The sequence below is a fragment of the Narcine bancroftii genome, chromosome 12 (assembly GCF_036971445.1).
Source record: "Narcine bancroftii isolate sNarBan1 chromosome 12, sNarBan1.hap1, whole genome shotgun sequence".
NCBI lineage: Eukaryota > Metazoa > Chordata > Chondrichthyes > Torpediniformes > Narcinidae > Narcine > Narcine bancroftii.
Genome location: NC_091480.1, coordinates 82,060,888 through 82,076,024, shown reverse-complemented (window position 1 = coordinate 82,076,024; position 15,137 = coordinate 82,060,888). Strand labels below are relative to the sequence as shown.

Here is a 15,137-nt window from a genome sequence, read left to right as displayed (position 1 = left end):
ACCCCTCTCGCTCGCTCCGAGCTCCTCCTCAGATGCCTCCCTTCACAAGCGCCTCTCACCCCGGGTGACATGGCTAGGAACGTGCTCCCTATTCCGAATTCACGGAAATCGGCCCGGGCTACAATCACAGCCGCCTCGGGAGGATGCTCTATGACCAACCCCCCACCCCCACCCCTCCGCGGACACCCCTGGTTATTAGCTGCACGCAGAGACGTGAGGGTCCTGATCCAACTCGGGTGGAACTTTGTCAGTAAATGTTCAGCTCGGCGCCCGGAGAGGCGGCGATAGAATCAGTTGTCCATGTCTGCAGATGAAGGGGTAGAACTTGGATGGAGGTGGTGGGGGGAACTTGGGTGTTCGGTGCTTAAAGTTGGACCGAACTTCCGAAAACGGCGGGATTAAGGAAACCGTTTTGTTCAAATGTGAGAAAATCGAAGTGTTAGCAGAGAGCCGGGGTCAGTCACGGTGACCGCAGGGAAAAGTCCCGTGAAATTAAAATATTCTCTTTTGCACATCTGATTTTTCAGCACAGAACCTTACAAAAAAATCTGTAACAAAACGTATCCCTTCACAGGTAGAAAACGCCGCAGAAGACTGGTGGAAAATAAATAGAATTTGTTTCCGTTTGAACTTCGCGAGCAGAATATGAGTGAAACTCGGGTCCGTGCGAGTTTTGGGGAACAAGACGCGGCCATTCGGCCCCTGTTCCGAGTGAGGCCCCAGCCGCCATAATCGTCTACTTGCATAGATTTCCGTTATTGCTTTCCCGGGAGATCGTGCGCTCGCCGACTTCATCTTTCCGCGCACTGTTTCCAAACAGCCATTGGACCCCGAGTTCCACATCACCCACGACTGTCGGGTGGGGAATCTGTCCTGCACACACACACATACACAATCACACGTTTGACGCTTCGCATCGGACTCAGAGCTTCGGAAGCACTTTGAACACGTTTGATTCGGCCCACACCTCTCCCCGGTCAAATCATCTCCGGCCCATCGCGGCCGCCCATCTGGGTCTGAGACTGCAGAGAGCCGACGCCCTCCGACGTCTTCGTCGTTTAGTTGTGGAAGAAAGTGTTGAGTTCCTCGTAGCCCGGCACCCTGTCGCTCTGCAGGAGCGTGTCGTACGGCGTGAGGTTGTCGGAGTGCAGGGCCGTGCGCAGGGCCGAGCTGCCGAAGAGCAGGCCGTGCACCGGGCCGCGGGAACCGGGCAGTGCCGAGTAGTGCATGGTGTAGTGATAGGCCTTCTCGTGGTCGGGAGACGAGTCCGGCTTCAGCGGGTAGCTGCCGTCTGCGCAAAGCGAGGGGCTGAGGGGCCCTTCCATCTCCGAGCCGGTGTAGTCCGGGGACACGCTGCCGCACAGGTGTTCGAAGGAGGCACAGTAGGGGTGCGAGCGGAGCGGGTGTGCGCTGGCCACAGAGGCGGACTGGCATTGCGGGCTGGGCAGCCTGCCACACTGGAAGGTGTAAGGGTGCAGAGCGAAGGAGGAGTTGGAGGGGTGAAGGCGCGCCGAGTCCTGGGACGGCTCGGTGATGAAATTCCTGGAGTTGAGCTGCAGGCAGCCGGCCACCAAGTTGGTGGTGGGCTGTGACAGCCCTTTGCACAGGGTCTGGACGTAGGACAGGAGGTCGGGTCTCTTCCCGGAGCGCAGGATCTCGCTCAGGGCCCAGATGTAGTTCTTGGCTAGGCGCAACGTTTCGATTTTGGAAAGTTTCTGTGTCTTTGAGTAACATGGGACAACTTTGCGCAGATTGTCCAGCGCCGAATTCAGGTCGTGCATGCGGTTCCGCTCCCGGGTGTTGGCCTTCTGCCGCCGCAGCTTGCAGCGCTCCAGTCTCGCCTTCGTCATTTTCCTCCTTTTGGGGCCCCTTTTGCGAGGTCTAGCGCCATCTTCCTCCACCTCCTCTTCCTCCTCCTCCTCCTCCTCCTCCTCTTCCTCCTCTTCCATCGCGGTCTCTCCCTCCTCGTTCTCTGCAGCTGCGCTCAGGCCGTCGGCTCCCCGTGGCTCCGGGACCTCGCGGATCTCGTCGTTGCCTTCGGCTCGGTTCCGCTCCTCGTCGCTGTCGCTCTCCGCCGCCCAGCTGGCCAACTTCTGAAGGCCGGGAATCAGCGGCGAGTCGCTGAACAGTCTGGTCAACATGATCCCTGCAAAGGACCAACGGTAACACTTGGTTGACGGCCACTACTGACCCCGCGCACAAGCCGCTGATCGTCCTGCCCGGCGGAGGGGCTGCGCCAGGGACACCTCCATTGGCCATCCTCAACCCGGGGGAGTGAATCCGGGGTGGGGGGGTTCGGATCACAACCTGGCCGTCTCCCCACGGCAACTGACAGGCACTAGGTAATGGTGTGGGTTTGTCGAATATCCAACCCCCCCCCCCGCCCTCCCCGCCGGTGGATCGAACGCTTCACGGTTCTATTTACATGTTCGCTCCCCGGATCGCCACGCCTGTCCGACCCTGGAACACGAAGCATCTTTGCCCGGGTGCGTTGCATTCTGCACGCAATGGTTTGTATTATTTCAGCTGCGAGTGGCAAATAAATTGGGAACCGTGACCAGGAACCACGGGGGCGACGGGAACGGCTCTCTGAAAGAGATCACCGTTTCGCCCTTAGGTTATTTTTTTCAACTTCGATGAAGAGAAACTTGGGACGATATTTTTTTCCCCCATTTGATGTCCTTTCTTTCGGAGAACAGCAATCGTTCGCCATCGAAAGCGGGGCGGTTCCTGGGCAATTCCTAATCTCGAACGGTTTTCATTTCCCAGCTCGCCAGGATCACAAGGGTTAAACGCATTAATTCCCAGAAATATATTTTTTTATATGATCAGACACTGATCTACAGGACGGAGCTTTGCTGACGGACATCACCCACAGGGCAGCGATCAGTTAGCGGGACAGTGGCGCGGACTCTCCGGAACTGGGACTTACCTGCAGAGGAGAGTGGGAGAGGCGGCCGGCGGGGCTTCAGCTCATTGTTCCGCGGCACCTTCTGGGATTAGCTGGTTCGTTCAAGTCCTGGGCGTCTGGCAAAGCTGCTCATCGCCAACCTATGGACAGGGGAGAGTGGCAGCCCTACCAAACTGCGGTACCAGCTTCACTGCCAGGCCATATGCTTGCACGTCATTGGCAGGCCCGCATCACATGAGACGCGCTGATTGACAGGCGCTCGCATTCGGAGCGATCCGTGTCCTCGGGGAGCGGGGGCTGACCATCTGTCGCGCGTGTGTGCAGATTGTACCAACACAGACCCCACATTGCCAATGACAACCGAGCCGCTCCTCCGGTGCTGGCACCTTCCCGCTCCGTCTGCGGCCAATCGGTGTCTTTAAATTAATCTCTGCTTTGAGAGGATTAGAATATAGTTTTGACAATCTCTCCCATCTCTTCGGACGCTGGACTGAGGAGCCGGAACAGCGCCTGGCACTGGGACCGTTCTCCTGCTCTCTACCCTTGTGAGTTTGATGTTTATGGAATCGAGCACCCGTCTCAGAATTGGCCAAAGTCCAAACTCCTTCACCTGAAACGCTGCCGCCCGCAATCTGAGGGCTGTCCATTCCGCGTTGAGCGGACTAGCGTACACATTCCGTTTATCTGTACTTCACCGCTGGTTCTAAGACCATTTCGCACAAGTTGCATTTGCTAGTACATCCCGTATTTCAATCGTTGGGTATGTCTACCGTAAACAGGCGCGATCTACCTGCACTCGCTCATGGAATTCGGACGCACAGCATTCACCGTGCACCACCTCACTCACCTGGCACATACTCCCTCCCTCCCGGGGTCGCCTCAGCTTCAGCCTCGACATATATTCCCCACTCGCCGGTTGATCTTGAATTTGTCCAGAATGTCCTGTCGTCACTCTCTCTCTCACACACACACACGCACGCACACCCTTTCTCTCTCACACCCACATACACACACACCCTCTCTCACACACACACGCACTCACACACTCTCTCTCACACACCCTCTCCCACACACGCACACACACCCTCTCTCTCTCACACACACACATCCTCTCTCTCTCACACACACACACCCTCTCTCTCTCACACACACCCTCTCACACACACATACACACCCTCTCTCTCACACACACACACGCGCACGCACAAACAGTCGTCACCAAATATTTCTTGATCATATGCAAACTGTATTTACTGTGCTTTCCTTGTTTCTCTGCGCCCTGGACATCTGTACGTTGATATGTTTTATTTGGTTGTATATTTTATATTTAGTCGTGTCCGCTGTTGGGAGTTTTAGTTATTTATCAGAGATGGCAATAGTGCAGTTAGAACAGACTTGGCCCTCGATGCACGAAGGCCCATCCATCGCTGACTTACGTCAGACTTACCCCTTAATGAGGCATTTAACCTACACTCCAGCGTTTCTTTTACAAGCCCGAGTGTTCAATGCAGTTCTGTCGCTCATTGTTTCCATCTTAAATATATTGATGAGGAACAGCATCTACTGCATTCGATTTACCTGCTGTGCCTGTGCTCTACCTGCCCGCGACCTACCATGCTCATAGGTCACATGGCCTCTTCATATTTACATGCCTGTCCTGCGCATTCTTTATTAACCCGGTGTATCTTGCATGTCATTAACATGTGAATTGTTATATTCGTGTGATGCTTTAACGGTATTGTCTCCATTTAGATTTCGCATGCATGTGGTTTTACTGACAACGTAATTTAACCCACGATTGTATTTCTAGACACATCATTGGGTTTGCCTGTCGATGCTGAATTTACCCCTTCCTCCACCTCTTGTCCTTTGCCTACTTGCTGCCTACACCGTGTTTGTACTGCATTTGCCCAGACTGTGAAAGTATTACAGAATCCGACAAGTCGAGCTGCCACGGTCTTTCTGCACAGAGCCCGGAGGCAGAAGGTAGAAACACAAAGCTGGAGAAACTCAGCAGGTCAAACAGTATGAGCAGGCGCCTGTCTACATTTTGTCATGAAGGGCTCAAGCCCGAAACGTTGGTTATGTACCTTTATCATCGCTCTCTATAGTACACTGTTTAACCCGCTGAGTTTCTCCAGCATTGTGTCTTTACTTCAACCACGGTGTTTGCAGACTTTCGTGTTTAACTCCGGAGGGAGGTGTTGCTTAAGGTCAAGGTCGTTTTATTCAGTGACATTTCTTGTGATTGTTCGGGGGTCGTGAACCGAGCATTTTGGCTGCAGACCGAATCACCAACTCACTGCTGTCCGCGAATTTCCCTTTGCTGCGATTTCCCGTGCTACTGTTTGACGAGATTTTCCAGAAACTTAAGCAACAGTGGCGAGGCCACGCTCCACCTTGCTCCTGACTGGTCCTCTCTCTAGATTCCCAACACCCAGACCTGTGCGACCAGAACCCCTCCCCCCCCCCCCCCCCCGACCCCTTGTCAAGTACCGGGACCCAAGCTGCTGACCATTCTTCCCCAGGAAACGGGCGAGACCACGGCGGAGTGTCCTGTTTAACCCTGAGCCCAGCTTCATCACCTTTCCGTAGCAGCTGCGAGGCATCTATTTCTCGCGCCGATTTCAGCGCATCGGCTGCCGAATCCCTCACCTCTCTGTTCACTTCTGTGCTCGCTCAACTGCACCAGCTCCAGTTGAAACAAATGGGCGCCTCAACCCCCGGCTGCAAACTCAAGTCCGTGCCAAATGCCTCTGCTCCATTATTTGTTGTTATGTACTCACACACACACACACACACACACACACACACAAAATCACACATACACGCTCACACACATACACTCTCTCTGTCTGTCTGTCTCTCTCTCTCTCTCTCTCTCTCTCCTGGGATCTATTGATCTGATCTGACCACAGGCTCCAACGCCACCTTACCTTCCCACCCAGTGGCTTCAAGTCAGGGGCTCCTGTTTGGCACACGTTCCCATTTGGCTGCAGACTTGGGGCACGACCTAATTAACCCTTTCACTCAATGCCAGAACTGTGAAGCTTTTAGTTCTATGCTCAAAATTCCCCAAACACTGATCTTAATCTAGACTCAGATCATCGGCTCTGGCATTCCAGCACATTCTCCCTTCTCTGCGTCTCCTGATGACAACCCGCCCGCTCCGTTCTAATATCATCTCACCCAGCCCGCTCTAGTGATGCGGGTTCGACCCCGAGCTCCGGCGTGGAATTTGCACTTCCCCCACATCCCAAAAGTGCGCATTCATGGTCTCCCGCAGGAGAATGGTGGAGTGGGGTGGGGTGGGGGGGGGGCACAATTGATTGCCTTTCCTAGAAAGACGTGATTAAAATCTGAAGATGCTGGAATTCTGAACCCAAAACGTTGGTTATGTATCTTTATCTTTGCCACATAAAGTTCACTGTTTGACCTGCTAGATTTCTCCAGTGTTTTTATTTCAGTCACGGTGACTGAAGGGCGTGAGTTAGAGAACTATCTTTACCTGTGAGGTGGGGCAATTGCATACAAAGGGGGCCATGTCATAGGTGAATAACTGACGGCAGAAACGAGCCACTCTGATATGGTTATTGAAATAAAGCCCGGGTTATCAGGGAACCTGACAAATCCCCTTCACTAGACGGGCCACGGCCTTCAGTGAGAGCGTCTCTGAACCTTGAAGGGTTAATGTGAGCAGGATTATCTGGAGATCAAGATAATCCGGATTATAGCTCAATTCAACCTGGGCCCGAGGGCTTCCAATCAATCGAATAAAGCACGATCCAACATTTAATTACGATTTAACTGTCACGAGGCGTTTCACTGATTGTCGCGGATGACCCGGCCGGGTCAGCACCACTGGATGCGGGAGGGAGACAGTTGTGGTCGGTGTAGTCAGGGAGACATATGGGGAAATGGAATGGAGACCGGGCACCAACCTCCCGATCAAATTCGGGTTTGGGTGTTGGGAGGGAGAACACAAAGAGAACGAGAGCAAAATGTGCGTCCGACCTGGTGAATAATATTAGTTAATTAATCTTCTTGCGTTTCAAATAAACTCATACCGTACAAATCCTGTGTGTGTGTGTGAGCGTGTGTGTGCATGCATGAGTGTGTGTATGTGTGTGTCTGTGCATGGTGGAGTGGCAGGTTCCCTATGTTTCTGCCGCTGTACTTGCGTGTATGTGTCTGTGTGGGTGTTTCTAAGTGAATTTGAGTCGATTCTCTCTGTCTCTGTCTGTTTACCTGTGCTGATGCGTGTGTTCACTGTTCTGACTGAGTGAATTATGACAAGGTTTGTAACTCAACCCACTCCGTATTGATTCTCTGGTTCAAGATGTTCGAGGCCGTGATGCTGATCATTTGTTGGCATCACGTTCACAACAGAAGCAGCCTGAGGAGTGGTGAAATCTTCCCTGACTTCTCTGCCTTCATCCATCCAGGATAGTGATGGAACGATTACTCTCATTACCAAATACAACCCACATTACCAGTCCTTCACCCCACCTGAACCTCTACTTATGCCATCCTCCCAACTACCCAGCTCCATTGGCAAGTCTCTCACCCAGATTCAGGCTGTCAGCTCCTGGATTAAGTGATCTCTCTTCCAGTTTGATTTCAACCTCTATCCAAATTCTTCCTTGTCTCTCTTCCTCTGTTTCAAGAACCTCCACTTCCCATTATTCCCTGTCCCCTGCTTAGGGGAACTTGTTACATCACTCCTCCCATCCTTCTAAGAGGGTTTGGGACATCTTTCCTTGTATCATCTTACCCAGAACCACCTTACCTCTCCCACTGTACTCTGCCAACTAGAAGCAATTCACTTCCAATTCAGTCAGATTTGCACTTCCAACTATTGAGCCTGTGCTGGTCATTACTTTGCGATGGCAGCTGATCTACCCACACACCTTACCTTCATCATTAATACCTTAATCCCCACCTATCTGCTCTGCTCACTCTCTGATACATCCCTCACACACTGTCATCTATTGACACTGCTCCTTGTTCAGGCATTATTCTAGAGATAACTCCTAGATCACTAGTTGTTCTTAATGCCCCCTCCATTTCCTCGACCCTTGATTCTACAATGCAAAGACCCCTTGTTTATTGACAATTTTCTAAACACCAACTCTCTTCTCTCAAGCTCCTCCCTTCATCTTGTCCACAAGGTCCATCTCTTGCTCCCTCAACACTATTCACCCAAGAGTGATGAAGACTCAACTTCCCATCCCAGATCCTCTTGGTGGAGATCATTAATGGTTGTAGCTTGCCCTTTCTTCTCCTTCAACCCTGTTGTAAACATCTGACCTCCAAAAAACTCATGAATAATGCTATCCAATGCCTTCTTTCCTTCCCCTTCTATTGATTGTGAAAATACCACTCAAATCTGCTGCTGCCTTTCATGTCACCCATTTGGATACTTGCCCTGTATAAATGCCATGATACTTCTTACTAAAATCACCAGCAATATTCCATGTGACTAGAATAATTGTAATCTCTCTGCTCCTCCTTGTCAGGCTGTGTGAATTATTGACATGGTTGATCATAGCATCTCCTACACATAGTCCATAAGACATTGAAGCAGAAGTAGGCCATTCAGCTTGTCAAGTTCATTTCACCATCCCATTATGAACTTTCCTAAATGTAACCAGCTTTATCCATATATCCAGCTGTGGCCAGGTTTTCAGCACAGGGAGCTCTTACTGCACCAAACCATTCCCTCTGCTGTCACTCAACAATCTATCCTTGACCCTCTTCTGCCTTACCTACATGCTGTCACAAGGTAACATCACATGACAACAATTGCACTAGGAATGCTGTACACACACAGCTGAGCCTCACCATCATCTCTCTCCATCCCTCCACTCTCTTAAAAAATGGCTCTATCATCCAGCACCAGGAGCAGAAATCTCAGTGGAGAATGGGAACGATCAAAGCCATTGTCTTTGGACCCTGCCACCACTCCGTTCCCTAGCAACTGGAATATTCTTCACCCTGGCAACTGGCTGGTACTGCCTAACTGTTCACAATCTTGGTGTCATATTTGACTTTAAGATGAATTCACTGTCTTTGATTTCCTCTATACCAAAGAAAGGTTATATTTCAGATATGTATCAATTGTTACAAGATAGTATGGATAAACTGGGATGGGAGAAATCTAGACTTAAATGGGAAAGTGATTTAACTTATATTTTCCTGAAGACAATTGGGAGGTTATGTGCCATGACAGTGTAACTAAATTGACGAATGTAAGATATGGAATGGTTAATTATAATTTTTTACATTAGTCATATTTGACTCCAGAGGAATTGAAAAAATATGGGCTTAGTAATTCAGACTCTTGTTTTTGATGTGGACTATGTACTGGAACTTTTTTACATGCTGTTTGGTCTTGTGTTAAAGTACAACCATTTTGGGAAGGAATTAGATTGGTCTTGGAAAAATTATTTAAGATTAAATTACCATAAGATCCATTGATTTTTTTATTGGGTTAAATGGTTTCTTTGAAGGGATTGGGGCTGGATAAATTTCAAATTGCAATTGTACATTTAGTGTTCTCTGTAGCACGAAAATGTGTAGCTAGTACTTGGAAAGATAATGTAGAGATTAACATAGTACGATGGTATAATGAATTAAGAGCTTGTATTCCGTTGGAAAAAATTACATGTAATTTGCATGATAATTATTCTTTCTTTTTTAATATGTGGTCTTCTTATTTGGACTATATGAACTTGAAAATACTTTGAAATATTTTATATACTCTATATTCTGTTTTGTTTTTGTATTTGGCTCCCCTTAAGGGAGCTAGCTGAAGGGTGGGAAGGGTGGGGACGGTTTTTTTTATGTATCTAAAAATTTCTTGCTGTTATTTGATTGTATTTTGTTTTTAAAAAATCTTTTAAATAAAATTTGAAAAAAAGAGATGAATTCACTACCTCAGATTATTGCACCCATTTATTCCTATTTCTGTCAGAATGCCCAACACTCACCTCATTTTCTCTGCTCAAGTCCTCATTCATGCCCTTTGTACCATCACTTTGACAATGCCAATGACACCCACATTTCTATTCACAGCTAACAAGATCAAACAAAGCCAATGGACATGTTCTAACCCAGCTATGCTAAACATTTTCCTTTTGGCATGGCCCCCTTCGGACTCTGATCAAAGTTTATGGGCCTCCTTTCCTATTAAGCAGTTGTTTAGTTGTTTTTTTTCTGCATTTTTCTACTACCAACTACATAAAAAAATTAAAAATATTTTATGACATCCATCCATGGCCCCCCTTAAATGTGCTGTGGACCCCCATACCGCCCCCATTGAGAATGGCTGTTCTTACTGCTACCATCCCATTTACCCATCCTATCCATTCTGGGTCCTAGATAGGCACTAATCCAGTATTTCTTTTCAGATCCCTTGTAGCTCTCACTGATTTCTTTTTCTGATGCGTACTTCAGATCAACAACACTGTGCTCCTCCATTTTAACATTTTGCAAAAGTAAATCCTTCAAATACCAAAGGTTTGTTCAGGCTGAGATGTTGGAGCTTTGGTGTTGAAGCATTTGATGTTTGGGTTCTGGTGTTAATGGTTGAGAATTTGGTTGCATTTATTGGTTGCATTTGCAGAAAATTTTTGAAGATTTTTGGTGATGAGTCGTGTAAGTGCAGGTATGTGGGTTTTAACTGTTTGTATTGTGGTTGGGTTGTTGAAGTGTTTGGGAGTAGATGTACTCAGAGAAAAGTACATCAGGGATGTGGCAAATGTTCAGAGAACATGTGCATGGCACTCTGCAACAGTATATTCCATTAAGGCAGGGAAGGAATGGTAAGGTGAACAAGGAATGCAGAAAATCTAATTAAGAATAAAATAAAAGTTTAAGAAGATAGGAAATGATAGAGCTCCAGAGAATTACAAGATTTCCAAGAAAGAGTTTAGGAGGACTTGAAGGGGGCCATGAGAAGCCCTTGTGATCAGGATTAAAAATAACTCCAAGACATCCTACAAGTATGTGAAGAACCAGAGGAGGTGTGAGGATAGAACCCATCAGTGAAAACATGTGAATGGAGTTAGGTGGTAACAGAGCTCCTTAATGAATACTTTGCTTCAGTATTCACCAGAGAAAAGGACATTGATGACTGTGAGGATGACTTAAACCCGACTGAAATGCTTGAGCATATTGGCATTAAGAAAGAGAATGGGTTGGAGCGTTGGAAAAGCAAGAAGTTAGATAGGTCACCAGGACCAGACAAGATTTACTCAAAGGTACTGTGGGAAGAAAGCAAGGGGACTGCTGCACCACTGGAGATGATCTTCACATCATCACTGGGGACAGGAGAAGCACCAGAGGACTGGAGGGTTGGAAATGTTCCCCTGTTCTAGTAAGGGAGTAGAGATAACCCAAGAAATTATAGACATGTGAGCCTTATTTCACTGGAGGGCAAGCTGTTGGAAAAGATCCTGAGAGACAGGATTTACACGCATTTAGAGGGGCATAATCTGATCAACATGGTTTCGTCAGGGGAAGGTTGTGTCTCACAAGCCTGATTAACTTTTTTGAGAACATAACAAAGAGCATTGATGAAGGTAGAGCAGGGGATATAGGGCATATAGATTTCAGTTAGGCGTTTGATAAGGTTCCCCATGCAAGGCTCATTCAGGATGTAAGGAGGCATGGAATCCAAGAAGGCCTTGCTTTGTGAATACAGAATTGTAGATGGTTCATATTCTGCATGGAGATCAGTGTCCAGTGGTCAGTGACCAGGGTTCTGGGACCCCCTCCTGTTTGTGATTTGTCTAAATGACCTGGATGAGGAAGTGGAAGGGGGAGGGGATTAGTAAGTTTGCCAACAACACAAAAGTGGGTGGTGCTGTGGATAGTGTGGAGGGCTGCCAGAGATTATAAAGGGAATTGATAGGAGCAGAGCTGGGCTAAGAAGTGGCAGATGGAGGTTCACCCAGAGAAGTGTAAAGTGATTCATTTCAGCAGGTCAAATTTGAAGGCAGATTACAATGTTAATGGAAGGACTCTGAGCAGTATGGATGAACTGAGAGATCATGGGGTCTGTGTTTATAGGACACTCAGAGCTGTGGCACAGGTTAGTGGTGTTGTTAAGAAGGAGTGTGGTGCATTGGCCTTCATTAACCATGGGATAAAATTCAAGATTCATGAAGTAATGTTGCAGCAATATAAGATGGTTTGACCCCCACTTGGAATATTGTGTTCATTTCTGATCAAATCATTGCGGGAAGAATGTGGATCCTATAAAGTGGGCGCAGAGGAGATTTATAAGGGTGTTCTCTGAATTAGAGAGCTTGCCTTGTGAGGAGAGGATGAGTGAACTTGGGCATTTCTCCATGGAGCAATGGAGGATGAGGGGTGACCTGACAGAGGTGTACAAGATGATAAGAGGCATTGTGTGGATGGCCAGAGATTTTCACAGACATCTTCAACACCTCACTGCAGCAATCCATTGTCCCCATAGGTTTCAAGGCAGCCACCATCATCCCACTTCCAAAGAGGGTGACATTAACAGGCCTCAATTACTATCTTTTTACCTTTGCTATATAAAAACTTTGATGAATGCCTGAAACGTCAGTTATATATTTTTGCCTTTGTTATATACAGGACACTGTTTGAGCTGCTGAGTTTCTCCAGCATTGTGTTTTTATTTCAACCACGGTGTCTACAGACACTGACCTCCACCATTATGAAATGCTTCAAGCATCTGGTCCCATTTCATTTGGTCTATAGAAGAAACCGTTCCACTGGTGATATTATAGCCTTGACCCTCCACTCCACCCTGACCCATTCATTCATCAGGCTGCTGTTCATTGACTTCAGCTCGGTGTTTAATACAATCATACCTCAGAGGCTGGTGGAGAAGCTGTCCTCGCTGGGATTGAACAGCCCTCTATTTGCTTCTGGATTCTGGACTGCCAAATGGAAAGACCACAGTCTGTCAGGATTGGTAGCATCACACTGAGCACAGGCGCACCTCAGGCCTGTGTGCTCAGCCCGCTCCTGACCCATGACTACAACACCAGATCCAGCTCCAATAGTCATCAAGTTTACAGATGACATAACTGTAGCTGGCCTCATCAGCAACAAGGATGATGAGTTGCACTAAAGAGAAGAGGCGTAAAATCTGGTGAGAGAGTAACAAACCTGAGTTACAATGGGGAGAAGGTGAAGGAGATGACCGTGGACTTCAGGAGGACCAAAAATGATGGCCCTCCACTACACAAGAAGTAAAACATGAAAAGAAGTAAAACATGAAAGTCCACAGACACTGTGGTTGAAGTAAAAACACAAAGCTGGAGAATCTCAGCCGGTCAAACAGTGTCCTTTATATAGCAAATATTAAAATACATAACCAACATTTTGGACTTGAGCCTTTCATCAAGGTGTGAGCAAAATGTAGGCACCCAAACACAATCCTTTATCTTTCTATTACCTCCTGCCTGTGGGACTGTGCTCCTCTCCCTGCCCTCACCCCCCCAACTATGTTGTTCAGAGGGTCTCCCTGCATTTTGCTTACACCTTGATGAAAGGGTCAAACCCAAAACATTGGTTATGTATCTTTATCTTTGCTATATAAAGTACAATGTTTGACCTGCTGAGTTTTTCCAGCATTGTGTTTTACCCTCCATGAGATATCAGTAATTTGGTAGTGGAGAGCACCTCAAAGCTCCTCAGACTCTACTTAACTTATGACCCATCCTGGACACACAATAGCTCCTTGCTTGTCAGGAAGGCGCAACAGCGACAACTATCTCCAGCATAGCATAGTCCCCCCCTCCCCCACGATTGCAGGAAAAGCTACTGACTACCATTAAGTCAACCTTCCACAGGAGCTCTATCAAGAGCATCCTAGCCGGCTGCATCATAGTGTGGTGCAGTTGCTGTAGAGAATTGGATCAGAGATCAATCCACAGGACCATAAGAGTGGCAGAAAGGATCACTGGGGTGTCCCTTCCCCCACCCCCCTCATCGACATGATCTACTGGGATTGTTGTCTGAAGAGGGCATGCAAAATCACTGAGGACACATCTTTCAGCTGCTCCCATTGAGGAAGAGAGGATCAGAGCCAGCACCACCAGGCTGAGGAACAGTTTCTTCCGACAGGTCAGTAAGAATGTTGAACGACCGTAGGAACTGCTCACACTAACCATCTGAGATGCTCATATTCATGAAGCAATACTTATTTATATATATGAATACTTGTACTGGATATGTATTGTTTGTCTGTGTGTTATGTCTGGTTGTGTGTCTACATGTTCAAAGGACCAGAGAACACTTTTGACAGGTTGTACTTGTGCAATCAATAAACATCTGCATGCTTTGCACTGAGGACTGGTGCTTTGAAGGAAGTACAGGTGGGGAAATGCAAGAGGTATGTTCACACAGAGAGTGCTGGGTGCATGGAAGGGAATGGTGGTGGAGGTGGGTAGAATGGGATCTTTTAAGAGACTATTAGGTACTGTATTGTGTTTTAGGTGTGTTGTGGTTCAGATGTGTTGCGGTTCAACTGTGTTGTTCAGGTGTATTGTGATTCAGGGGTGTTGTGGTTCGGGTTAGGGTTAGGTGTGTTGATTTTGGAATGCTAAAGATAGTTGTAGGTATGTTGCGGTTAGGATTTGGAGTGTTAGTTTTGTGGTGTTAGTGTTACTGCAATGCTGGATTGCAATATTGGGTTACAGTGATGAGGTTGAAGTGTTGGGTGTAGCATTGAGGCGGCACTGTTGGGTCATACTTTTGAACATGTGGTGTTGGGGAATGGGGAGCATGCAATTGCTGAAAGGTTTTAAATAGAAGATGAGACATCATCCTCAAACATCAGGACCCTGCTCTAAATTCAATCATCTCAGGCAGCCGGCCTTTTTGAAACTGTTCTAGTATCAGGACATCAACCTTTGAAGTTAGACACAAAGTTCTCTCTTCACAAATGCTGCCTAAACTGTTAGGTTTCCAGTTTTCTCTTTTATTTCTTATTTTCAACGATTGTGGTTTTTTAAAAAAACTTATTGATCCATCAATATGTTTGTCATTCCCTCCTGTATCCCTATCAGGGTGTCGTTATGCCTCTGTAGGAATGTTAGTACGAGTTTGTTGATGTTGGAGTGTTGGTGGTTTGGTTGATGTGGATGTGTTGTTCTTCATGTTAGTGTGTTCGGATTGTATTTAGCTGGGTATTAGGGTGATGAGGTAGCAGTAGAGGGTTGGT

General features: G+C 47.5%; 1 protein-coding gene across 1 annotated transcript; it reads right to left on the bottom strand.

Annotated features, from left to right (window-relative positions):
* Positions 1-986: 986 nt before the first annotated feature.
* On the bottom strand, positions 987-2,141 carry neurod2 (neuronal differentiation 2). The gene has a single exon (XM_069907202.1). The coding sequence runs from the start codon at positions 2,139-2,141 to the stop codon at positions 1,059-1,061; it is 1,083 nt and encodes a 360-aa protein (XP_069763303.1). The 3' UTR covers positions 987-1,058.
* Positions 2,142-15,137: the final 12,996 nt, after the last annotated feature.

What these genes read in the sequence shown, in the direction of transcription:
- neurod2 (XM_069907202.1), bottom strand. Translation starts at nt 2,141, where the DNA reads ATGTTGACCAGACTGTTCAGCGACTCGCCGCTGATTCCCGGCCTTCAG.